The sequence below is a fragment of the Acinonyx jubatus genome, chromosome A3, assembly GCF_027475565.1.
Source record: "Acinonyx jubatus isolate Ajub_Pintada_27869175 chromosome A3, VMU_Ajub_asm_v1.0, whole genome shotgun sequence".
Classification (NCBI taxonomy): Eukaryota; Metazoa; Chordata; class Mammalia; order Carnivora; family Felidae; genus Acinonyx; species Acinonyx jubatus.
Genome location: NC_069388.1, coordinates 129,740,963 through 129,766,672, shown reverse-complemented (window position 1 = coordinate 129,766,672; position 25,710 = coordinate 129,740,963). Strand labels below are relative to the sequence as shown.

The 25,710-nt window shown below is 35.9% G+C and overlaps 1 protein-coding gene across 6 annotated transcripts in view; it reads right to left on the bottom strand.

The window, feature by feature from the left end:
• Positions 1–25,710, bottom strand: part of ROCK2 (Rho associated coiled-coil containing protein kinase 2) — a 135,279-nt gene that overhangs the window by 61,837 nt on the left and 47,732 nt on the right. For all 6 annotated transcript variants that reach the window (XR_008289682.1, XM_053201238.1, XM_053201239.1 and 3 more), the window contains exons 2-4: positions 16,083–16,164; positions 15,030–15,130; positions 1,823–1,960 (exon numbers count right to left, since the gene is read on the bottom strand). Coding sequence is in view for 5 of the 6 variants with exons in the window: in XM_053201238.1 (XP_053057213.1) it covers positions 1,823–1,960; positions 15,030–15,130; positions 16,083–16,164 (321 nt within the window). In the remaining variant the exon portion in view is untranslated. The remainder of the gene's footprint in view (positions 1–1,822; positions 1,961–15,029; positions 15,131–16,082; positions 16,165–25,710) is intronic.

Here is a 25,710-nt window from a genome sequence, read left to right as displayed (position 1 = left end):
TGGGCCAAAAATAGATGGTGTATCATAATTTATATAAGAAAAATTCTTAAAGCCCTTTCCAACAAGAGTATAGTAATAAAGTATGGGGACCTTCATACAATTAAATATTGAATAGTCATGAAAAAATAAGCACTGAGACGTGGGAAATAATCTGCTAAAATTGATTACAGTATATGCTATGACCCATTCATTTTACTGCAAGGTAGGTTCCTAACAGAAATGTGTGAACATATGTACCAAAATCCATATGAAAGAGTTCATAACAGCACTATTCACAACAGACAAAAAGTAAAAACAACCCAACTGTCCATTAACTGATGAGTGAATAAAATGTGGGATATCCACACAATTGATGATTATTCAGCGATAAAAAGAAACGGAGGGCTGACACATGCTATTCATGAATGAACATTAAAAACATTATGCTAAGTGAAAGAAGATATCACAAAAGACCACATACTGTATAATCTCATTTATACGAAACACCCAAAATGGGCAAATCACAGACCTAGAAAGCAGATTAGTGGTTGCCAGGAGTCAAGAGTCAGGGTGAATTGGGGAAAAACTGCCAATTGTTTCAGGGTTTCTTTCTGAGATACAAAAATGTTCTATAAATGTACTGAAACTCTGTAAATATATTGAAAATCACTGAATAATAAAATTAAATCAATAAACAGAAATAAGTCAGTCATTTTTACAAGGTTTCACACAAAATCACACATTTCAGACATATAACGGTGCATGGAATATCCTTTATCATAGAGATAAACAAATGAAAGCCAGACTTCTGTTACTTTTTCAATTGTACAATGTTTCACTACTGACTGGCGTCCACAGACCCATTAACTCTTTATCTCAATGAACATTTTATAAGGGTCCACTTAGCAAAATTAAAGATCAGAACTAGAAACGGCAATGATTCTGTTACTATGAAAGCAATTTAAAGCTAACAGTGGAATAATTTATTACCATCATTCCTTAAGTAAATTATTAGGATATATGATTTGCTACAAAAATTTTAGTTTTAGGTACACATACAAGAATTTCTATTCACTAGCTACAATAACAGAAATTAAGTGGAGAGAAAGCACTGAAGCTCAACACCATTAAATAAGCAATAGTAACGAGCTTTTAAATTACATTGTCGTTCACGTGGCAAAATTTTTTACCCGCAAATTGCCTTCCACAAGCAAGGTATCAAACTCCCAAATCATTTAGTAAGCATTCTGAACAAGCATTCGTACATACCTAATCTTACTCGTGATACTCGTTCAAAATGGTTGCAGAATTAGATATTAATATAAAAACATCTTTAGAGAAGCAAAGCTAATAAGGGATAAAATTGAAAAGGAGGCAAAATACAATTATAAATTCCTCACTTCACAAACAAGAGGCTGACTCAGGAAGCACAATGCTGTCGTACACAGTAGGTAATATATAAAGGACTCGGAGGATTTTCAAGATTTTTATTGTAGGAAGTTTTGGGTTTTTTTGAGACAGGCTGGTTCTTGTTCCTATTATGTAAATCGTGAGAAAGTGTAGGCAGGGAATAACGGCACACTGGTAACCGATCTAATTCTTCATAAAGGAATTTCTAAAAAGTTGCAAATAATACTTGATTTCACACACCAATTTAAGAATTACATGTAATGTCTATATGACATACTATTTAGGAACATTAAACAAGCATATCGAATCAGATCTTATTAAAAATGACAGCACTGTTACTATAGGAGTGAGATACAGGACTTTCAACATACAAAATCACATCTCATGCACTTACAAAAAAAGGAAATAAACTTAGAAAAGTTTGTAGGCTTACCTGAACCACCCAGGGACTGTTGGCGAAGGCCATAATATCTCTCTCTTCCCAGAAAAAAGCAGAATCTGATCTTTTTATCATTTCAAACTTACTAAGAAGCTTCATAGCATAAACCTTCTGTGATGCCTTATGACGAACCTATAGATTTTTTAAAAACGCAAAAATAATTTTATGAGAGAAAGGTGAACAGATCATACTATTATTCTATTATTAAAGACTTTCAAAGAAAAAAATGGGGAATAATTCAGATAAAAGGAATATAATTCACCAGAAAGGCATAAAAATTCTAAATATGTATGCATCTAATAAATAAGCTTTAAAATTCAGGAACCAAAAACCGACAGAACTAAAGAAAGAAACAGACAAATCCAAATCCATAAGTTGGAAATTTTAACATCCCCTCTCAATATTTGATATGATAAGTAAACAAAATATCACTATGGATATAAAGAAATTCACCCCAGAATGAACACTGCTTAATCAAAAGTCACGATTACAAAGGTTTTTGTATTAAGTTACATCACTTCTCATTTTAAAATATTTTAAAATTTGAAGAATCTTGACATATTTTAATTTTACATAAAAAGAATCCTATATGCAAAGGGTCAAATTTACGATGAGGGCCACACATTATATCTATCTTCTATATTAAATTACTAAACTGGAAACACAATTCCTTCTTTTTGAGAGTGTTAGGACATTTATAGAATGCTGAAAATAAACACATGTGAAAGCAATATGAAAACATGGGCGGTGGGCAGGGGATTAGGGCACAAAGGATCCTCGTCTGAAAACCAGAAATCCCTTCCACAGCAGATAGACCAGATTTTTAATTGATTTGTATCAGATTAGCAAACTATCTCAAAGCAAATTCCAACAACGCTGTTAAATGTTGCTTTAAAAAAAAAAAATGTTTACAATATTATTAGAGGAGTGTGGGCAACCTGGGTGGCTTAATCGGTTAAGCGTCCAACTCTTGATGTGGGCTCAGGTCATGATCCCGCATTTGGTGGGATCGAGCCCCACATGTTGGGCTCTGAGCTGACAGTGTGGAGCCTGCTTGGGATTCTCTCTCTCCCTCTCTCTCTCTCTGACCCTCCCACACTCGCTGTCTCTCAAAAATAGGCAAATTAACATTTAAAAAATAAAATAAAAGATTATTAGAAAGAGATTGCTAAGGTACTCCTTCTATATTTATGTCACTCTTCAAATCTTCATTTATTCTAAGAACAAATCAGATTTTGAATGCTTCCTAACTTCATTAGAAAAAGTAATCCATTAAACATTAAGGGTCACGCAATCACTTTATACCATGATATTACTTATGCTGGACTCGTACCGTGACAAGAGTTTTAAAAATTTTGTAAAGCAAAGCTATGACCAGAAACTAAAACCTCTTTGTCAGCTGATAGAAAATAGTTAAATATTTGTAATGTTTTATACTGAACCAAAACAAACCAGGAACAAAAAGACCATTCATTCAAATACACAAAAATTTATACAACATAGGTATAATTCTCTGAAGATGAGAAACAGACTTATTCACTTTACTTTCGCCGATTCTTTATGCAAAACTATTCCCTCTCTGTGCTTCCACAGCACTTACAACAATCTAGTTACGTGTCTGCTTCATAAACTCCTTTAGTCAGAGCATAAACTTTCATTTGTGGGGCTGCCTGGTGGTTGGCAAAATGCTGAATATGCAATTCAGCAAACTCAACAAAATTATATCTATTTCTATATGAAAGCTTTACATTTTTAAAAAAAATTTAAGTGTTTATTTTTGAGAGAGGGAGAGAGAGAGAGACAGGGCACGAGTGGGGGAGGGGCAGAGAAAGAGGGAAACTGAGAATCTGAAGCAGGCTCCAGGCTCTGAGCTGTCAGCAGAGCCCAGTGCGGGGCTCGAACTCACAAACTGCGAGATCACGCCCTGAGCCGAAGTCGGCCGCTTAACCAACTGAGCCACCCAGGCTATCCCTGAAAGCTATAACATTTTTAATAAATAAAAACTATTTTGCTTAGATGCTCTAGTTAATGAGGCCTGAGTTTCATTTAAATTACTATGATAGAACACTTAACTGGCTCGTAACACAAGAGTCAGGAACCACCAGCTTGTAGCCTTTGACTTGATCTATAGAACAAACATTAAGAGGCAATAGTTGTATTCATGCCAAACAGCTATCTCATACTTTGAAAATTCATTAGCACTAGTATGACAGCGAACTACAATAAAGCGCTGTTACTTTAGGAAAGCTGGTTTCCACTGATCTTCCTTCTGAGGATGTCTCTTTCTGAAAGATTCTATTATAATCTCCCTCACCATCTCTGTACACTTCCCTTTGTTCCTTCTCTATTCAATATGGATGGATAAACAGTCAGATATAGTAGCCATTCATTACCACACTGTACAGAGTACTGCTTAAAAGCAAGGATTTAGATGTCAACAAACCTCTGCAAAAATCCTAACTATTTGTGAACTATGTGGCCAACTTACTTAACCCCTCTAAGTTTCAATGACTGCATCTACGTTAAGAATCTCACGGAACTGTTGCAAAGACAAAATGAGATTATGAATAGAAATACTTATTAGCACATAGAATATACTCTATAAAAATGTTATAAAAATGTTAGCTAACACTACTATGTTCACTCTATTATGAACCTTTACCTGACAGACAAAAAAGTTGCTCTTATTCCAATGTTTCTATTTGTTAGAGAAATGATGTTTATATTCCTCATTTTCAATTTCAAAAGTACACAAGTACAAAAGCACTATCTAAATGATTCTCGCTCTCATGCACTTTCTCCCCCTCTCTCTATATATATAATATAAAACACACTAAAAACAGGTGAAAGAGTGAACACTGGTTTTATCTCAACTGATGGAATTCTAGGTGACTTCTATACTCTTATATTTGCTTATTTGTATCTTCTACAGCAAATATGCACTTCTTAAAAAAAAACTTTTAGGTAGATGAAACATTCCTAAATGTACTAGAGACAAGACATGTTTGGAAAATCCTGAAATGGACCTAGATCTCATGGAACATTTACGGACAAAAACTTTCAAAAGTCATTCTGTTTTGTTGTTTTTAAAATTTGTTTTATGTTTATTCATTTTTGAGAGACAGAGCATAAGTGGGGGAGAGGTAGAAAGAGAGAGGGAGACACAGAATCTGAAGCAGGCTCCAGGCTCCAAGCTGTCAGTACAGAGCCCAGCATGGGTCTGGGACCCACGAACCGTGAGATCATGACCTGAGCTGAAGTCAGACGCTTAACCAACTGAGCCACCCAGGTGCCCCTCAAAAGCCATTCCTAACAAAATGCCTCATTTGAGGTTTTCAAATTGATTTTTTTTTAATTTTTTTTTAAGCGTTTATTTGTTATTGAGAGACAGAACACGAGCAAGGGAGGGGTAGAGAGATAGGGAGATGCAGAATCTGAAGCAGCTCCAGACTCTGAGCTGTCGGCACAGAGCCTGATGTGGGGCTCGAACTCACAAACCGCGAGATCATGACCTGAGCTGAAGTCGGTCGCTTAACCGACTGAGCCACTCAGGTGCCCCACAAATTGATTTTTAATATAAAAAAATTACAACTGGGGCTCCTGGGTGGCTCAGTCAGTTAAGTGTTCAACTCTTGATTTTGGCTAAGGTCATAATCTCGCAGTACATGGGTTCAAGCCCCACATCAGGCTCTGTACAGACAGTGCAAAGCTTGCCTGGGATTCTCTCTCCCTCAAAGTAAATAACAAACTTTAAAAATCTATGTATCAAAAATTACACTAGATTATTTTAATAAGACAATCCAGTTTGACAGACCTGGAGCAGTTAGTTTGTGTTGCTAAGGTTTCCACTAAAAATGCAAAAAGAGCGTCTTCATGCTTTTGTCTGGTCTGGTTGTGGCAGCCAAGACTGAATGAGGGAATACAGGAATCACAAAAACATGGAGGGAAGGAGATAATTCTTGCCAACTCAGAAATAACCTTGTAACCAGCAAATTCACTCCAAAAAAGGAAGTAAAAATTTGAGTTAACGTGACAAGTGTTAGAAAATCATTTCCCTTATACTCTTTCCTTCTGGTTGATTCTACTTTAAAAGCTTAGTTTAAACCAATTAAATTAAAAGCAAGCCAGTGGGAAGGGAAAAAAAGAAGATCCTCATCTCACATCTGCCTTGAGTCCCGTCACTGATCATCTGTATCCCTGAAGCACACTGGATCCCAGGAAGCCTCTCAGCCCAGGGATCATGAAAGATCACAATTAATTCACTTCAATAAACACTTTCTATGTTTCAGGTTCTGTGTTGTACAGGATATAAAAAGACAAGAAAAATCCAATCACAAATATGATCTGGCTGCACACACATATTGCTTACCAATGTCTACAGCCGAACTGACAAATGGCCACATGTGTGAGGGCTCTCCCTTTTTCCTTGCTGTTCTACACACATTCTTCCTAAACTGTGTACTTGACTAAACATAATCTCTCCAGATTATAGGCAAACTATTTTCACATAAGTGGCTATGAGCCCCAGATGGGAATGCCAAAAGTATCTGAAAGATACGATTCCTACTCTCAAAACAACATATAAAAGGATTCAAAGAAACAAACATATAAACTACAGCACAAGGCATAATATGGTAAATTACATAAATTTATGGAATTAAAAGATGCACAGGAAATATCACACTCAGATAAAGGGTAGGAAGGAGAACAGGAAAAAGTTTTCTTTCAAAATGAACACAGAGAAAGACAGTGAAACATGATTGAAGAAAGAGACAAGAAAATAAGGAGCATGCTCTGAAATGAGTAGCATGCCCAGGATGAATAGCATAATGGAAAATAAGATTTCAAAAACAAAATTAGTGACATCTTAAAAAAGGGCCAAGAAGGCCAGGATGAAGACTTCATGCTTCATTTAGTAGTTAAGGGAACCATGAAACCCAAATGAGAGATACAATAAATACATTTTAAAAAGGTCAAACTGACAGCAGTTTATATTAGGCAAATCAGATCTGTATTTCCCACCTTTTATGTATCTCAGAAAGAAAACAGAAAACATGTTAGAAAAGCCCCTAACTGATTCTACTATACCCATACCCAAAATGGGGGTTAAGATAGGAGTGATACATGAAAATACAAGAATATGAAGAATGGGAAAAAAAAAAAACAGTCAAATAGTAATGTGGGTCCAGCTGAGCCTGAACAGCATGAATTACAGATTTAATAAGCACGGTCTTGATAGTTTCTCCATCAGCACTTGCCAATCCAAAAATCAACCGTACAATGGGGAAACATTATTACAGCAGTGGAAAACAAAAGAAAATACTAAGGAGATACTCATACCTGACTAGAAATCAAAGGGTGTCTTGGATGACAGTGATGACAGTGAACCAAAAAAATTAGGCTGGAGAAACGTTATGAGTAGGACTCACTAACAAGTTAAATTTCTTAAAATGAAGAAAAGAGAAATCAATGACTTCCAATTTGGCTTGAGCAACTGGATTAATAGTGGAGTCATTAATTAAGATGGGTTACAACTTTGTGGAAAAGTTAGAGAGGGAATCAAGCATTCTAATTTCATATGTTTCAGATGTGACACATCTTTTTTATTTTTATTTTTTAACGTTTATTCATTTTTGACAGACAGAGACAGAGCAAGAGGGGGCGGGGCAGAGAAGAGGGAGACACAGAATCCCAAACAGGCTCCAGGCTCCAAGCTGTCATCACAGAGCCTGACGCGGGGCTCGAGCCCACGAACCACTGAGATCATGACCTGAGCCGAAGTCGGGTGCCTAACTGACTGAGCCACCCAAGCGCCCCTTACATGTGACACGTCTTAATGGAGATACCAAATAAGCCACCACGGATAGGAGTGGAGAGCAAACAAGAAAATGCTGAAGAGCAGCTATGAATCTGAGCCTTGACATCATATGGACTATATTTAAAGTCACAGGAATAGGATGAACGCACCTCAGGAGAGAATGCAAATCAAAGAAACAAGAGCCTGGTCTTTGGAACTACGATATTTACAAGTCAGGTGGAGAATGAACCACTAAGGAAACTTCGGAAGAGCCAGGAACACCGGAAGAAGTGATGTTTCAAGAAAGGAGAGCAGGATACTAGTGAGAGACTGAGTAAGAGAAAACACCGTGCAACCAGTAAGGTTACACAAAGTCTCTATTTCTGGCACAGAAAAATGATTATGACCATCCAACAAAGAAAACAGACTCTGGAGTCCTCTACCTAGGTTCGAGTCTCAGTTCAACCACTTAGTAGTTACGTGAACTTTAGCAGGTTGTTCATCCTGTCTGAATTTCCCTCTCTGCCAAGTGGGCATGACAGTAATAACATCTATCTGAAGGAGTGCGTGAAGGAAGACTGGTTACTATACAGAAGTTGCTTAGAAGCCTGCCTGGAATGTAACTGCTATAAAAGTGTGTGTTATTATTTAATATTACATTAAAAAACCACAAATTACAAAACCATGTATATGATTCCTTAATACACATATAAGACACTCATACATTACACAAATCTTTAGAAGAAACAGAAGTGAGAAAGCCATACATCAAAATAATAAAAGTAGTTATCTCTCAGTAGTGGGACAATCAGTGATTTTAAAAAGCATAACGCTATCTCACTTCTACTAGAAACGTATTTGTCACATAAATAAAAGAATTTTTATTTTTAAGGAAGGATAATCGGCATTGATGCAGTTTTTATAACTCAAAAGGGAAAGGTTTTAACTTTTCTAGAATGAAAACAATTACAATAAAATATAAATACCCACTGAAAATAATTTGGTCCTAGTTTTCTATCAGTTCCCAATGTTTCCAACTATCAAAGCACTAAAAGAATACCAACAGGCTAGTTACCTTTATGTTTGAAAATGAAATAAAGAGAAGACATGATAAAAGGAGATTTTCACATTTTATCCTACCCAATTCTAAACAATTTAGACCTTTGAGAGCAAGAATGCATTCATATATTAGTTGTGTAGTTTTAAATAAAACCACAGGAAAAATTTAATGAATACTTTTCTTAAGAAAAGTGAGCAGGCAACATCACAAAACCAACTAAACATGTGGCCCCAAACTCCAAAATAAGATACAACTTCAAAAACAAAAATGCTAAGGGCACCTGGGTCACTCAGTTGGTTGAACGGCCAAGTTCAGCTCAGGTCATGATGTCGCAATTCATGGGTTCGAGTGCCACATCAGGTGCTGGGCTGACACCTTGGGAGCCTGGAGCCTGGAGCCTGCTTGGGATTCTGTGTCTCCCTCTCTCTCTGTCCCTCCCCCACTCACACACTCTCTCTCTCTCTCGAAAATAAACATAAAAGATTTTTTTTTTAAATGCTAAACATATTTCCATTATTGAACAGGAAAACTTTTTATACATTTCCCCAATAAAGAATCATAAATAGGTAATTCCTAAGATACATGCATTACATTTAAGAAGGTTAACTTCGAACTCTCTTTTAGAAGCTAGGCCACTATTTCTTTTTGACACTATAATAGTGACCAGCTCAAAATAAAAGCTCCATGAATGCAGGTGCCTTGTCTGAGTAGTTTACCTATACAATGTATTGCCAAAGCTTATAATGGTTACCTGACATTAAATAAACATTTACTAATCAATTAACAAAGGAATACTAAAGAACAATGTATATTCTATTACCAGAGATGAAGACTAAATATGTACCTTAAGAAGACATTTGCCAGGCTAGAATTCATACCTTTCTTTTTCAGAGAAAAGTAGATTATGTCCTATGTAACTGTAAACAAAGAAATAAGCATGCATACCTGTTCAAAAAGGTAATTTCACTGAAATGTTCATCCCAACACACATACACATGCTGTTATGGGATGAACTGTGTGCTGTCTCCTTCTGACCCCCCCATATTTTGAAAGCCAACCTCTAGCACCTCAGCATGTGACTGTATTTGGAGACAGAGCCTATAGAGAGGCAAGTAAGTTAACAGAGGCTATTAGGGTGGGTCCTAATCCAATCTGACTGGTGTCCTTCTAAGAACAGGCAATTAGGACACACAGTGACACAGGAGGCACAAGCAAGCACAGAGGAAAGACAGTGTGAGGACACAACAAGGCAGCGCCATCCACACGCCAAGGAGAGAGGCCTCGGGAGAAACCAAACCTGCCGACACCCTGATGTTGAACTTCTAGCCTCCAGACAGTGAGAAAATTAAGTTTTGTTGGTTAAGTCACAGTAGGTGCTTTTTGTTACGGTGGCTCTAGCAAACCAACACACGTAAATACATATAAAATTTAGAGCAACACTTCGGATTATTTATTTACCATTAAAACATTTAGGGGCGCCTGGGCGGCTCAGTCAGTTAAGCATACGACTTCGGCTCAGGTCATGATCTCACGGTTCATAAGTTTGAGCACCGAGTGGGGCTCTGCGCTGATAGCACGGAGCCTGCTTCGGGTTCTCGGTCTCCCTCCCTCCCTCCCTCCCTCCCTCCCTCCCTCCCCCACCCCCCCCTCTCTGCCACTACCACTACCACCCCCACTAGCTCATACATGCTCGCTCTTGCTCTCTCTCTCTCTCTCTCTCTCTCCCCCTCTCCAAAATAAACATTAAAAAATATTTTAAAAGATTAAAACATTTAAATTTATAAATCCTTAGAAACTGGCAAAAGTGACAACAGACAGTATTTACTTAATACCTACAATGTGCCAGATCCCTCCCTGGTAAGTACCACACATGTAGAGCTTAATTTAGTCCTCAAAAAAATTTCTTGTATGTTCTATTATTACTGCTACTCCGAGATAAGGAAATTAAAGCTTTGATGACAGAAAATCTATACATGATAGAATAGAAACAAAAGTAGTTGACTCTGACTATTCTTCCGAAGTATTGCTCTTAATCAACCTAATATACAGAATATTATTATTTTCCATAAAAATGAGATGTGATAAATGACCTAAACAGCAGAATCTAAAAATAGTGGTATCAGATAAGATCACCCATGTTACAGACTTTTCATGATATAAAAACACAAATATACATCACCTCTGTAGATGGGAGAGAAAAGACAATAACCAATTCTGCCCACCTAGAATTATAGAACTTTTCAATCTATAAATAAACGCCTTTTTCAGATGAGGAAATTTAGGCTCAAATAAATTAAATGACTGAGCACCTCCTCTTTTTTTTTTATTAAAGTTTATTTATTTTGAGAGAGTGTGTGTGAGCGAGGGAGGAGGGGGAGGAGGAAGAGAGAGAATCCCAAGCTGGTTCCACACTGTCAGCTCAGAGCCCGATGCAGGGTTCGAACTCACGAACCATGAGATCACGACTTGAGCCAAACTCAAGAGTCAGATACTTAACCGACTGAGCCACCCAGGCACCCCTGTACTTTCTTGACTCATGGCATTCTTACATGCTATTCCCTCTGTATTTTGACTCCCACCCCAGTCCCTCTTCTTCATGTGCCTAACTTCTTTACATCTAACTCAAATGTCATTTTCTCACAGTGAGGTCTTTCCTAACAACCCTACCTGAATTAAGCACATCCCTCCATTATTCTCTCTCGTAACATCCAGATCTTTTCCTTCATCGTATTTATAATTTGAAAATACTTCACTTATTTAAAGTAAAATTCCTTATCTCTTCCACAGAAGTACCACTTTTAGAAAGATTGAGGCTATGTTATCGCATCTTTAAAAGCTAGCAAAGCTCCTGAAGCAAAACAGATCCTGATTAAATACTTCATTGATGGAAGGCTACATGAACCATTTCATGTGTGGCAATTAACTGCTAATATTTACTAAGCACTTACTATATTCTAAGAAACTGTTCCAAATTTAATTACATATACTTCTTCCACTAATGCTATGGTTTAAATGTTACTGTTATCTTCATTTAGCAGATAAGAAACTGAGGCAGAGAGTGATTAAGTAACGTGTCTGCACGGACAGCTAGTCAACAAGTCAGAAGTCAAGTGTAAGCAGTCTGACTCTAGCTCTTAAATACTACAGTATAGTTGCTGTGGCACACTAAAGTTACTTTTACAACGAGAATTTTCTTTGTAGAAACGGACTGGTGGGCCCTCTGTGGTAATATATATATATTTTTTCAACGTTTATTTATTTTTGGGACAGAGAGAGACAGAGCATGAACGGGGGAGGGGCAGATAGAGAGGGAGACACAGAATCGGAAACAGGCTCCAGGCTCTGAGCCATCAGCCCAGAGCCTGACGCGGGGCTTGAACTCACGGACCACGAGACCGTGACCTGGCTGAAGTCGGACGCTTAACCGACTGTGCCACCCAGGCGCCCCAGTGGTAATATATTTTTAACCTGACCAAAAAAAGTATTCCATAAGACAAATCTGCACCTACTATTGTAAAACTTTCTTTGGATGACTAGAAAAACATAATCATAAAGATGTGCCAAATGTGGAATACTGCCTACACAGCTGTCAAACTAATTTATCTAACACATGCAAATCAACTTTAAAAGACGATGGAAGAAGCACTTGGACTTTTCATTTTGAATCTTATCCTTCTTTTCAAGACTCCCTGCCAAAGGTAACAGAACAAAGAGCTAATGCCAAAACAAACATGCTCCAAGTTCTTAGGTCAGGTCAGCAGATTAATGGAATGTTAAAGTGTTTCTCATTTTTAAAAACATGTGAATTTGTTTTATAGAAAATAAAATTTGGAATGGAAAGTTAACAACAAAAATAAAACCCTCTTCTTTTCCTTTCCTTTCTTGAACGTATTGAATTTGAATTATCAAACTAACCTAACACAGAACAATGACTACCCTGCCACAAAAACATGACAAGCCAAAATCTGTCGCATTTCCTTCAAAAACAGAATTCCAAATTCTATTCTCTCTTATCTACACTGAATCCTGATTATGAAGAAACAATGTATTTATTTCAAATACTAGTATTATGAATTTATGTATCAAATAGGCAATAATTTTAATAGTGGCTAACAGGGAACACTATAGGCTTATTTTTTTTTAATTTATTTAGTGTGTATTTATTTTTGAGAGAGAGAAAAAGAGAGGGAGAGGGAGAGAGGGAGGGAGGGAAGGAGAGAGGGAAGAAGAGAGAGAGGAAGAGAGAGAGGAAGAGAGAGAGAGGGAGGGAGGGGGGAGAGAGAGAGAGAGAAAGAGAGAGAGAGAGAGATCGAGTGTGAGCTGGGGAGGGGCAAAGAAAGAGGGAGACACAGAATCTGAAGCAGGCTCCAGGCTCTGAACTGTCAGCACAGAGCCTGACGCGGGGCTCAAACTCACAAGTGGTTGAGTGTCAGAGCCAAAGTCTGACACTTAACCAACTGAGCCCCCCAGGCTCCCCAGGCTTATTTATTTTTAATTCACTTAGTCCCTTATAACAAACCCATGACACAGGTATTATCATCTGTATTCTATAGTTGGGAACTCAGAGAGATTGAGAAACTTGCCTATACTCACTATGAGTTAGGCCAAGGCAGAGATAAGATTCAATTACTTTATATTTTCCACTATCTTACAGGCCCTGTCATAACTCAACTACCATGTAATCTAATCTCTGACCCTCCCCCCGCCCCCGCTCCCCCCTCCAAGCGCATTCTACTAGCCGAAGTTACACCACTTTTCACAGACTCGAAACAAAACAAACAAAAAGCACATTACCTTGCAAGGCAGCCCACTCCTCAAATCTACTCCAAATTAACTTCTCAATCCCTTCAACCGCACCTCAGATGGCACCATTTCAAGTCCCTGAGCGTTCCATCCCTTGAGTACCCTCTACCAACATGCCTTTTAAGACAGGGCAACAGTGCACAGAGAATGAGTATTCCATTATGGCCCAATCATCTCAAAAGAGAGAACACAACACCTATATCAAAGCAATCCAAACTTCCTTTACTATTTTGGACAGCCACACCACCAACGACTCTTGCTTGGTTTACATTCAAGGAAAATTGTTCTTCAATTTATAATTACTGTTAAGGAATCTATTTCTTGAGTTCTTCACATCTAAGTACGGTTCTTTATTCTGGCTAAATTTCACTTTTATTGGCCAATGGCCTTCTCAACTAATGATTTCTGGATTTTGACTTATCATCTGAAATCATCCTCATACTTCAGTTTTAACTCATTTGCGTCATCACTGCCCCCATACAATAAATGCCTTATTAATAAAGTGGTGAATAGGAGAAGAGAGAACTCTAAAATCTGTCCCTGGGCATCTCTGTCCAAGGTACAATTCATGCCTTCCTCAGTCTCCTTAGGATACAGCTATTAAATTAGCTGTCTATTAAATTATATGTCTATGAAATTATAAAACTGTCTATCCATATGCTTATTCGTTGACATTTCTCCATATTCTCTTCAAGCATGACAGACTTTTTCAAATATCTTATAGATATACATCACACCTATTACACTACCCTGATCTACAAGTTCAATAAACCTATCAAAAAAAGAAGGAATGAAAGAGAAGCAAAAGTGACTTGTTCCTAAAGAAATTATGCTAACACACAGTGATCAGTGTTTTTCTCATGCTCCATCAAAAAATAGAAGAACACTACTGAGCAAAAGACAGAATTTGACCCCATAATTTAATCAAAGAGATTAAGATTAATCTCTCTAAGATAGTGGAAAATATAAAGTAGTTGAATCTTATTTGTAAGGACAAAAAGAGTGGAATTTCGTATTCGAGTGACAAAAACAGGAATATTATTACAGTTCCTCATGAACACAAATGACATTTATTACAAACATTTATATTTCCAGTTGGTACCACTTTCATCTGCAAAGATAAATTTCATATGTACTTTCAGTTATTATTATGGCTTTCAGTTATTGCAATGTTTCTCATATTATCCAAATAAAATCTGTTAAGGAAGAATAAATGTTATTAACCTGAACATATTAAATAAAAACACAACAGTTCTTGTGGAATATTAACTGCTGGAAAGGTCACGTATGAAACCACACTGGCCTGATTCTAAATCTCAGTGTTTCAGAGTTACAAGAAACGTGGGGTATCAGTTTACAACTACCTCCTTTCACAGGTGAAGACACCGAGGGTTTTTGGAGATGGAATGATTTGACCAAGCTCACAAAACTAATTCTGGCATGGCTGGGCAGAAAAATAACATCGACTCAGGGGCTGTTGGTAATATTTCACAAAACCCTGTCTTTAAAAATAATATAAAAGAAAACAAATACTTTCTTACCAGCTGCACTTCACCAAAAGCACCTCTCCCAATCACTTTTACAACATCATAGTCTTCTGCCTTCATCTGCAGACCTCTGATTTTTTTCACAATTTTCTCATCTGCAATAAAAAAGATTACATTTATAAACAATACTTTACAATAATCACCATATTTGTAAATAAATTTTCATTTCAAGAAACTGGGATTCGTTTTTAGCTAAATCGGTCAGTTTTCAAAGGTTGCTTTTTAAAAAGCTAAGATACATATTAACTTTACATGAAAGAACCAAAATGCTATGGTTTATTAACACATATAAAACAAACAGTACTGACAACCAAAAAGTAAGAATTAAGCTATTCTGTTGCTTGACAAGATGACAGCTGAACAATGAGGATCCACGCGTCCTAGCAGTGCATTCTGAATCACGGCAGAGAGCTGCTATGAAATCACTTGCAAGGCTAACCTTAGTAATAAATTTTCATAGTCTACTTCTTTGGGAAGTAGTAATCACATATTGTAGATATAGTATCTAAAGACAAGATTGTTTAGTCATGAAAATAGCCCAGTCTCTAACAATTCCAACTTAAAAAGCTTACTATGATGATATAAAGTGTGTATTAGATTATTTTGAGAATTTATTCTTAGAATTCAACCTCATTTACACCTTCACTCCAACATCAATACTGGCAAATATTAAGTTACTGCATACATGACAATAATTGTTATTGCATTTTCTTTCATTACCTAGACCGACATGTCTACATTCATACAAACATAAGGCTCATTAAGTCTCCTAAGTAGTGTAAATCTAAGTCTTAAAATTGTTGGTATTAATTTAAAAGTTCTCTTTGAACTGCCATAAATAACCTGTGCTAAACTCAGTCTGAATAATTTATATAAAATCTTGAACTTTAACATACTGCAACTAGATCTGCAGTTTTTCTTTAAAAATAAAGAATGCTAACATTTAAATGAACCAACTAGCAAACTAGTTTATAGACTATAATATTAATCAAACATAAATCTCTTATCAAAAGTATAGTTATAGGATCAAATATGAAGGTTACTCACATCTATTTAAGAAATTATCTATATTCTTGTTTTTCCTCAAAGCAGGAAAATCCAAATCAAGGACCAAGGAATTTAAGCCATCCTGTTTAACAAAAAATTAAAAAAAGGAAAAAGAAAGTTGTTACAATTTCCAAATATTAAAAAAAAGTCTTTAAATTTTGTATGTTGTTCTTGCTAAATAAATATCAATCTACTTTGATATGAAATTGTCCAATGGTTCCATATCCAACAGTTTTAACTCATTTCCTAACTTCTGCCAGAGAATATTATGAATGATTGTATCATGTTTTCCTTTGTTATTTTAGCCAGTAGAAAAATATCAGTTTAAAATATGCACCCACTATTATTTCTGCTAGTCAGATGTCTTCCTTTCTCTCTTTAAATGCCCAGTAAAATTTCACCACGCTTTTTTGACTTTAAGAAATGCACACAGGGGCGCCTGGGTGGCTTAGTAGGTTGAGCATCTGACACTTGATTTTGGCTCAGGTCATGATCCCAGAGTCGTGGGATCGAGCCTCATGTTGGGCTCTGTGCTGAGCATAGAACTGTTAAAATTTTTCTCTCTCTCCCCCTCCCTCCGTTCTCCCTCTTTCCCTCTCTCCCCCTCTCTCTCTGCCTCTGTTCCCCATTTACTCTCTCTCTCTCTCTCTAAAATAAGAAAAAGAGAAAGAAATACAAACAGACTAAAGAAATTAAGAAAATAATCCCATTTACAACTGCATCAAAAAGAATAAAATACCTAGGAATCAATTTAACCAAGGAGGTGAAAGACCTGCACACTGGAAACTGTAAGATATTCGTGAAAGAAACTGAAGATACAAATAAATGGAAAGATATTCCCTACTTATGGATTAGAAGAGTTAATATTGTTAAAATGTCCATACTACCTACCCAAGCAATCTGCAGATCCAATGCAATACCCATCAAAATTCCAATGGCATACTTCACAGAACTGTAACAAATAACTGTAAACTTTGTATGGAACCACAAAAGGTAACAAATAGTCAAAGCAATTTTAAGAAGAACAAAGCTGGAGGGATCATCCTCCCAGATTTCAAACTATACCACAAAGCTATAATAATCAAAACAGTATGGTATTGGTACAAAAACAGACACACAGATCAATAAAAAGGAAAGTCCAGAAATAAACCAATACATATATGGACAATTAATCTTTGACAAAGGAGGAAGAACATACGATGGAGAAAGGACAGGCTCTTCAATAAATGGTGTTGGGAAAACTGGATGGCAACATGCAGAAGAATGAAACTAGACCACTGTCTTACACCGCACACAGAAATGACCTTGAAATGCATTAAAAACTTGAACGTAAGACCTGAAACCATAAAATTCCTAGAAGAAAACATAGGCACTAAGCCTTTTAACATGGTTTCAGTGACATCTTTATATGTATCTGACTCCAAAGGCAAGGGAAAGAGAAACAAAAATAAAGGACAAAAATAAATTTTTGGTACATCAAACCAAAAAGCTTCTGCACAGAGAAGAAAACGTACTGAATGGGAGAAGATATCTGCAGACCACATATCTAATATGGGGTTAATATTCAAAATATATAAAGAAATCCTACAACTCAACAACAAAAAGCCAAAAATTTGATTTAAGAAATGGGCAGAAGATCTGAAGAGACATTTCTCCAAAGACAGATAGTACATGAAAAGAGTTCAACATCACTAATAATTAAGGAAATACAAATCAAAACCACAATGAGATTTCACCTAATACATACTAGAATTACCAAAGAAAAGAAGTAACAAATGTTGGAGAAGATGTGGAGAAAAGGGAAGCGTCGCACACTGTTGATGAGGTTGTAAAGTGATGCAGCCACTATGGAAAACAGTATGGAGATTCCTCAAAAAACTAAGAATAGAACTACAATATGAGACAGATATTCCACCTCTGAGTATTGATCTGAAGAATATGAAAACACCAATTTGAAAAAATATTTACAACCCTAAGCCAACTGCAGCATTATTTGCAATAGCCAAGATATGGAAACAACCTAAGTGTTTATCAACAGATGAATGATAAAGAAGATAGTGTATATACAATGGAATACTACTCAGTTATAAAAATGAATGAAATTTTGCCATCTGCAATAACATGGATGGACTTTGAGGATATTGTGCTAAGTGAAATAAGTCAGAAAGAGAAAGAGAAATACCCTATGATTTCACTCATATGTGGAATCTAAAAAAACCCAAATGAACAAAATAAAACAAACACAGACCAGTAGTTACCAGAAGGGAAGGGGGTGAGGGGTGGGGGGTAAACAAAATGGGTAAAGGGGGTCAATTGTATGGTGATGAATGATAACAAGACTTGTGGTGGTGATCACTTTGTAGTGTATACAAGATGTCAATTATAAAGCTGTACACCCGAAACTTATACCATAAAACAAAGAGAGAGAGAGAGAGAGAGAGAGGGAAAGAAAGAAAGAAAGAAAGAAAGAAAGAAAGAAAGAAAGAAAGAAAGAAAGAAAGAAAGAAAGAAAGAAAGAAAGAAAGAAAATCAGACAGACAACCCGACTAAGGAAGTTCCCATTCACTTAACAAGCATTGATTTTTTTTTTTTTTTTGGCCTAATGCATACAAAGAACAGAACAGAAATATCCAAAAATAAATATGACACTAACTATCCTTACACTCAGGGAACTCAGTCTCAAAAGTAAATTTCCCCTAAAAACATAAATACAGGAAAACACAATGTTCAGATTTCTTTTCAAGTTTTCTATATTTTCTCTACTTTTTACAAGCATACATTAAATTTATAGTCAAAATAAGAAAAAGTACATACATATAACTTGATGAGGGTTAAGAAAAACTAATAAGAAACAAAGTCTTTAATTACTCAAAGGATATTTCTATGAAGGTAACAATATTTCTAAAACACTATTTCATATACTGTCTCATCCCTAAGTAATTCTGAAGAGGGTATGAAGAAGTACTCTTCATTTTAAAATATAAACTAAGGCTTAGATAGTAAGTGATTTTGATTTGTCCAAGTTCATGCCATTAGGAAATGACATAGCAAATACTACTTAAAACTTAAAGGTCCAATATACTTAACTCATCCCTAGTCTCAATGGCCAGACCAACACCAAGAGGAGCTTGGAAGAGTAAAGAAGGAGCTTAAAGAACTGAAGGATTGCTAAAAAATAAAACAGCAATTAAAAAGCCTTTTAGGAATGTGAGTACGGTGGAATGGGAAAATTAGAAAGGCAACTTGAGTTTTTAATTTACTAATTACAGAGAAACTGCACATCCTATGTTTATTTACCATTCAGTTATACTTCATATTTTTAATTTTCATTTTTCAAATATTTTGTTCACATTTTATGAAAATATTATTTAATAACAGAAAGGGCACAGGTGTTAAGAGTAAACTACAAAATTTTTTTTACCAAAATTAAAATTCTTTATAACCCACTGATATCATCAATGCAGACATATAAAACAATCTTAATGCTCCTGAACTGAAAAAAAATACATTAAAAATAATAAATATTCAACTTCCAGTGAAGCTGAGATTATTCAAGTCACACTTTGAGATCCCACACATATATACACCCACAATTTCCCTCTCCAGGACAGATGAACTGCTTCAAGGATTCCAGCATTTTAGCATACTTGGCTATTTTTAACTACCAAATTATTGCTATATCTTTTGGGCATAATTTTGCTATTAGCAATAAATTTACTGGTTTAAAATGCAAAATCTGAATCACTTATTTTTTTAGGTATACCCATAATTAATGGCTTTAAATCAAAGAAAGGTGCATTTATTTGGAAAGCCTTCTTCTGTACCTCCATAACCTACCTCTACAAGAATTAAAAATTTTAATTGACGAGGCAAAAGCTTCTATTACAAGAAGAAATTTCTTCTTCTGGTTCAGAGACTTTTCAAACAAATGGAATATGAACACTTTATACAGATATGATAAAAGTAACTGCATTAAAATCTCCATCTACACATTGGGGTGCCTGGGTGGTTCAGTCAGTTGGGTGGCCGCCTTCAGCTCAGGTCATGATCTCGCGGTCTGTGGGTTATAGCGTCAGGCTCCGTGCTGGCAGCAGCCTGCTTCCGATTCTGTCTCCCTCTCTCTCTCTCTCTGCCCCTCCCCCTGCTGTCTGTCTGTCTGTCTCTCTCAAATAATAAACATTAAAGAAAAAAATTAAAGTCTCCATCTACACATAACGATGAAAAAAGAAATCCTTTGGGAAAAACAAAAAAAGCTACAGCTTGACATTAATAAAAGGATTGAATCCCTGCTTATCCCACATCCTCCCTACAAGTTATCACAAGAAGATGGGATCATGTAAAGATTAAATAGTCAAGAAGAAAATCTGGAAATAACTTATAAATGTTTCCCATAATATATCCTACCAGGGTAGAGTCTTTTTCAGCAGTTGTTCACCTCATCAGTAATACCATTTTGGTTTTCTTAAGCCATTTTTAAAGATCAAATAATACCTCACCTGTGCATTTTTTTTTATATAGCATTTTTTTTTTGAATAATACTAGAATACTTTAATCTACTAATAATTTATATCCGAAGAAAATGTATGGGGTAATATATATTTTAAAATGTACATTTATACTTGAGGTTTTATATTTAAAAATTTTCACATCTGAAATGTATTCTATTTAGTACCACTTATTAAGAAACAAATTATGAATTTTTTTAAGACACCAGTATTTTCAGTATATGAAATTAATACTGAGATCCAATGGCTAGGTTAGCTCAGGACTTAAAAACCTGTGTCTATGATCGTCCTTGTTATGTACTTTCATATAAAGCCCAGGCAGTGAGATTTTCTTTTTCAGTGTCTGTGATTTCAACAGATTCCCTTTGTAGAAAGTGATACTAAGCTGAGATAAAAAAAAGTTTTTTTAAAGAATAAAACTGAAAGAAAAGCCTACTACCAAAACTCCAAAGCAATGAACAAAATTAACACTACTTGTCCCTTTCATCACTTCCAAGTGCATATAAATGACAGGACCACATTTAAAAGAGCATTCAAAAACAAAACAAAACAAACAAAAAAGAAAAACCACCTACCACTGCCAAAAAATATTCAAGGGCCAAAGAGAAAAATGCCAAATAATGAATAGGAACTAAAGGCACAAATATATAGACGATTTAAGGGCAGGGAGCAGTAAAACCAATGGCAGAAAATTAAAAGGGCCTTGATGTGGTAAAGAACCAAAACCAGACTGATTACTGGGAAAACAGTAGCTAGAATGAAAATCTCAGCCCCAAAAGAAATTGAAAGAAGTCTTACTGCCCAAGTTCTATACAAAACTGCACAACTAGGTAAGTCAGATACAGCTTTCAATCAAGTCCTGAGCTAACCTCCAAAAACCTGCCCGGTTACTAAATCCTCCACATCTCTAATATTACTGGCCGACAAAACAATGAATCTCCTCCGAGAAAACATGAATCTCCTCCGATACTGGACTGTGGTTATCTACATATGAAAAGTTAACATCAGAGGCAGAGGAAGGCAGAGAACAGTGCATTATACTACTGCCTTCCTGAACAAATAGGTACAAGCCAACACCCAATTTTTCCCATTATAATGATCATGGTGGAAAATATATATGTAATGGCTTATTTTCCTAACTTTTCCTGAATGCAGAGCCTTTAAAATTTTAAATGCCAAGAAAGAATGAAGTGCTGGACTTGATTTCACTTTCACTATAAACTGCCCCTAAATATCTGTTTTAAAATATCCAAATAAATGGGGCGCCTGGGTGGCTGAGTCGCTTAAGTGTCTTTCAGCTAAGGTCACTTTCAGCCCAGGGTTTGTGAGTTCAAGCCCTTCATTGGGCTCTCTGCTGTTACCGAGCCTGCCTCAGATTCTCTGTGCCCCTCTCCTGCTTGTGCTCTCTTTCTCTCTCAAAATAAACTTTAAAATAAAATATCCAAATAAAATGCATTCCTCCCCTCTACTCCCCCAAAAGGAACAAGTTTGGAAAGACTTCACCAACTGGGAATGCCTGAAGTGATAAGCAAAATGATAAGAGACACTATGCTAGGAATTTCAATTGTTAAATGCAGCCCAAAATATCCTTTAACTGAAAATTGTATAAAATTATGAGTTGTCAGCATATGGATAGTATTTTTTAACTGGGTAAGATCACTAAAGGAGTATAGACAAATAAAAAAGGACCAAGGGACTGAGTCCTGGGATATACCAACATTAAGAGAATGAGAAGACGGGACTAAGAAGGAACCAATAAAGGAAGAAGAAAATCTACACTTGTGTTATCTAAGTAGCAAGAATGAGAGAGTGATACATACATAGTCAATGTGACTTGTTTCAAATATAGTTATTTAAGGCTGTGAATTTAGCAATGTGGAGGTCATCAGTTACTTTCATAAGCTATTTAAACTATAAATTTGTTATTTTCAAATCACCATTTATTACCTTCTTACTACTTCTGTTTTACTATGATTGCTGTACTCGCATTTAAAAAACAAAACAAAAACCTTCTTGAAGGCATTATTTTGGGTTCACACTCACAGATCTTAAATAATACCTAGCATTCCAACTTGACCATAGTCAATATCGTATTTATTACTAACAAAAGGAAGTTTTCTAGACTTGTTTGTGCCATGTACTGTGAAATGCATTTTTACATGCAGTCAACATTTTAATCCTGATAACAAAATATAAGCTAGGTTACTACAGTTATACCCACATCAGTAGGCACAGAAACTAAAGTTATAAGGCAGGTTAAAACATCTGCCCAAGCCAACAGTTTACAAGTGACAGTATTAGAATTTTATGATACATTTATATTTTAAACACTACTGAACTTAATTAAAGTTATTCCTCTAATAGAACACTGAACAACATCCAGGTTTTAAAGTTAAGAGCACAAATGAATAGGAAACATATTTTCTGTGTATCTGCTATACAGATAAGTAACCAGGAAATGTTATTTAAATGAATTCTTCATACATTTCCTCCTTCTGTTACTGCAACTCCAACTACAAATACAAAACTAAAAACTGTGGGACCAAAGAAATCCAACTTAGCAAATAAAATATAAATTTTTAAGCCACCCATATGCACGTGGAGAAACTTCTGAAACTTAAGTATACTCCATATTATTTTTACACTATACCCTCTATCTCACCTAGAAAAATCTAAGTCATATTAATAGATCTGCTATCATTTATCAACATCAGATGAGTAAAATCCTTAATGCTTATTTTACAATATTTAGTCTAAGATCTGTCAGTCAAATTAAATTAAATAAACTAAATGTATCCTGTCACCTAACAAAAAAGAATCTTTAAAGAAAAAAAGTCATTGAGGAAAGTAAGAAATAAGAATATTGGGTGAAAGTGTCTCACACACATTTTGCATCCTATAAATTAACTTCACTATATAAACTTGAGTAGCTAACTTAATGAAGCATAAGAGAAATTTTCCTATTTGCTTATATATATTTTCAACTACCTATAGTTACAATAAAATGAGTTCTTAAAACTCCCTACTGCCTTAAAACAATATATATGGTACATTAATGAAATAATACTTTTCTAACAGTAACATTCATATTTAGAACACTTAAAGATGAGCAATTATGGGGCGCCTGGGTGGCTCATTTGGTCAAGTGACAGACTTCGGCTCAGGTCCTGCTCTCAAGGTTTGTGAGTCCGAGCCCTGTGATGGGCTCTGTGCTGACAGCTCAGAGCTTGGAGCCTGCTTCAGATTCTATGTCTCCCTTTCTCTCTGTCCCTCACCTGCTCGTGCCCTCTCTGTGTATCTCAAAAATAAACGTTAAAAAAAAAAAAAAAAGAGTAATTATATCAAAAACGTATTTAAAATCTGAACTCTGAATTGTAGGGGGAAGGAGAACCTCCTTGAACAAAGAATACAATTTCCACTGATACTAAGCCTTTTTTTTTTTTTTTTTTTTTTTTTTAAATTTAAGAAAGAGACAGCGCATGAACCATGGGAGAGGGGTAGAAGGAGAGAGAATCCTAAGCAGGACCCAGGCTCAGCGTAGAGCCCAATGCTGAGCTTGGTCCCACAACCTTAGGTTCATGACCTGAGCAGAAATCAAAAATGGACATTAAACTGACTGAGCTACCCAGGCACCCGGATCTTAAGTCTTTCCAAAGTCTCTGTATTTGAACAGGTTCCTGATTTCTAGAGCCCTTTTTACCCTCACACACCAATGTGGCTCAGCACAGCATTCTTCCAGTTCCTGACTTTATTTATAATTTTGAGGTTTATATTTTGTTCATCATTTTTTTTTTACATTTTTTAAATACTGTGATAAAATATTATTTATCTTGATTAATGTCGGTTTGGGGCACCTGCTTCAGTTTTGTGCCTACGGCAAAGTGCCTCACAGGCCTAAGCTTGGCCCCAGCCCTGGTGCTAAGAGACTGAAATCTCTGAGACACTCATGAACAATTTCATATTTTAATTTTTTAAAACTGTGCAAAGAATCATAAGTTGATTTGATCAATGCTTTAGAAAAATAATTAACCGAAATATTAAGTGCAGAGTTAATGGTGAGTATGCCGTGTTAATAAAGCAGCTACTGTATACAGACAGCTTGCATACCAGACACGGTGGCAAACACTTTCTATAACATCACTTCATGTAATTCACTGAATTTTCCAAGTAGACTGTAGAAGTAGGTGTTATTAACATCATTTTTTTTAATTGAAGAAATTAGAAAACTCAGAATCGCACAGTTAGAAAATAGCAGGGTTGGGATTGGGTTCAATGCTCCTTCAAGTAATTACTAGTTTGTTTGTTTTTTAAGTTTATTTATTTTGAGAGAGAAAGCGAAAAAGTGGGATCTGAGGAGGGACAGAGAAAGAGAAGAGAGAGAATCCCAAGCAGGCTCTGTGTTGTCAGCAAGGAGCCCAACATGGGGCTCGATCTCACAAACTATGAGATCATGACCTGAGCCCAAGTCAAGAGTAGGCCGCTTAACCAACTGAGCTACCCAGGAGCCCCAGTAATTATTAGTATTTTTAGTATTTTAACTAAGTTCTAAATTTTTTCTTCTAAAAATATTAAATCAATAGGAAGATATGAATCAAAGTACTATGCATAACGTAGTATATTGTTCAGAAACACATGAATAAAATTAAGATCAAATTGTACTTGTATTACTGTACTTTGGTTTATAAATCAAAATTGTATACCTTTTCTTCTAAAAATAAAGTTTTCCTCCTCAAGGAATATATAGTATTTTACTACTCCATATAGAATAAAACAGAAAATCAGTTACTTTCCTCCTCATTACAAAATATCAGAAAAGTTGTGGCGCCTGGGTGGCTCAGTCAGTTAAGTGGCTGACTGTGGCTCAGGACATGATCTCGCGGTTCGTGAGTTTGAGCCCCATGTCCAGCTCTGTGCTGACAGCTCGGAGCCTGGGGCCTGCTTCGGATTCTGTGTCTCCCTCTCTCTCTGCACCTCCCCCATTCATGCTCTGTCTCTCTCAAAAATTAATAAACATTAAAAAAATATGTTTTTGAATTATCATGATAGTTAATACATCATCTGATTGAATCCTATTCCTAATTTAACACTGGTATTCAGTTGCAAAACTACTAGCAGATAAAATT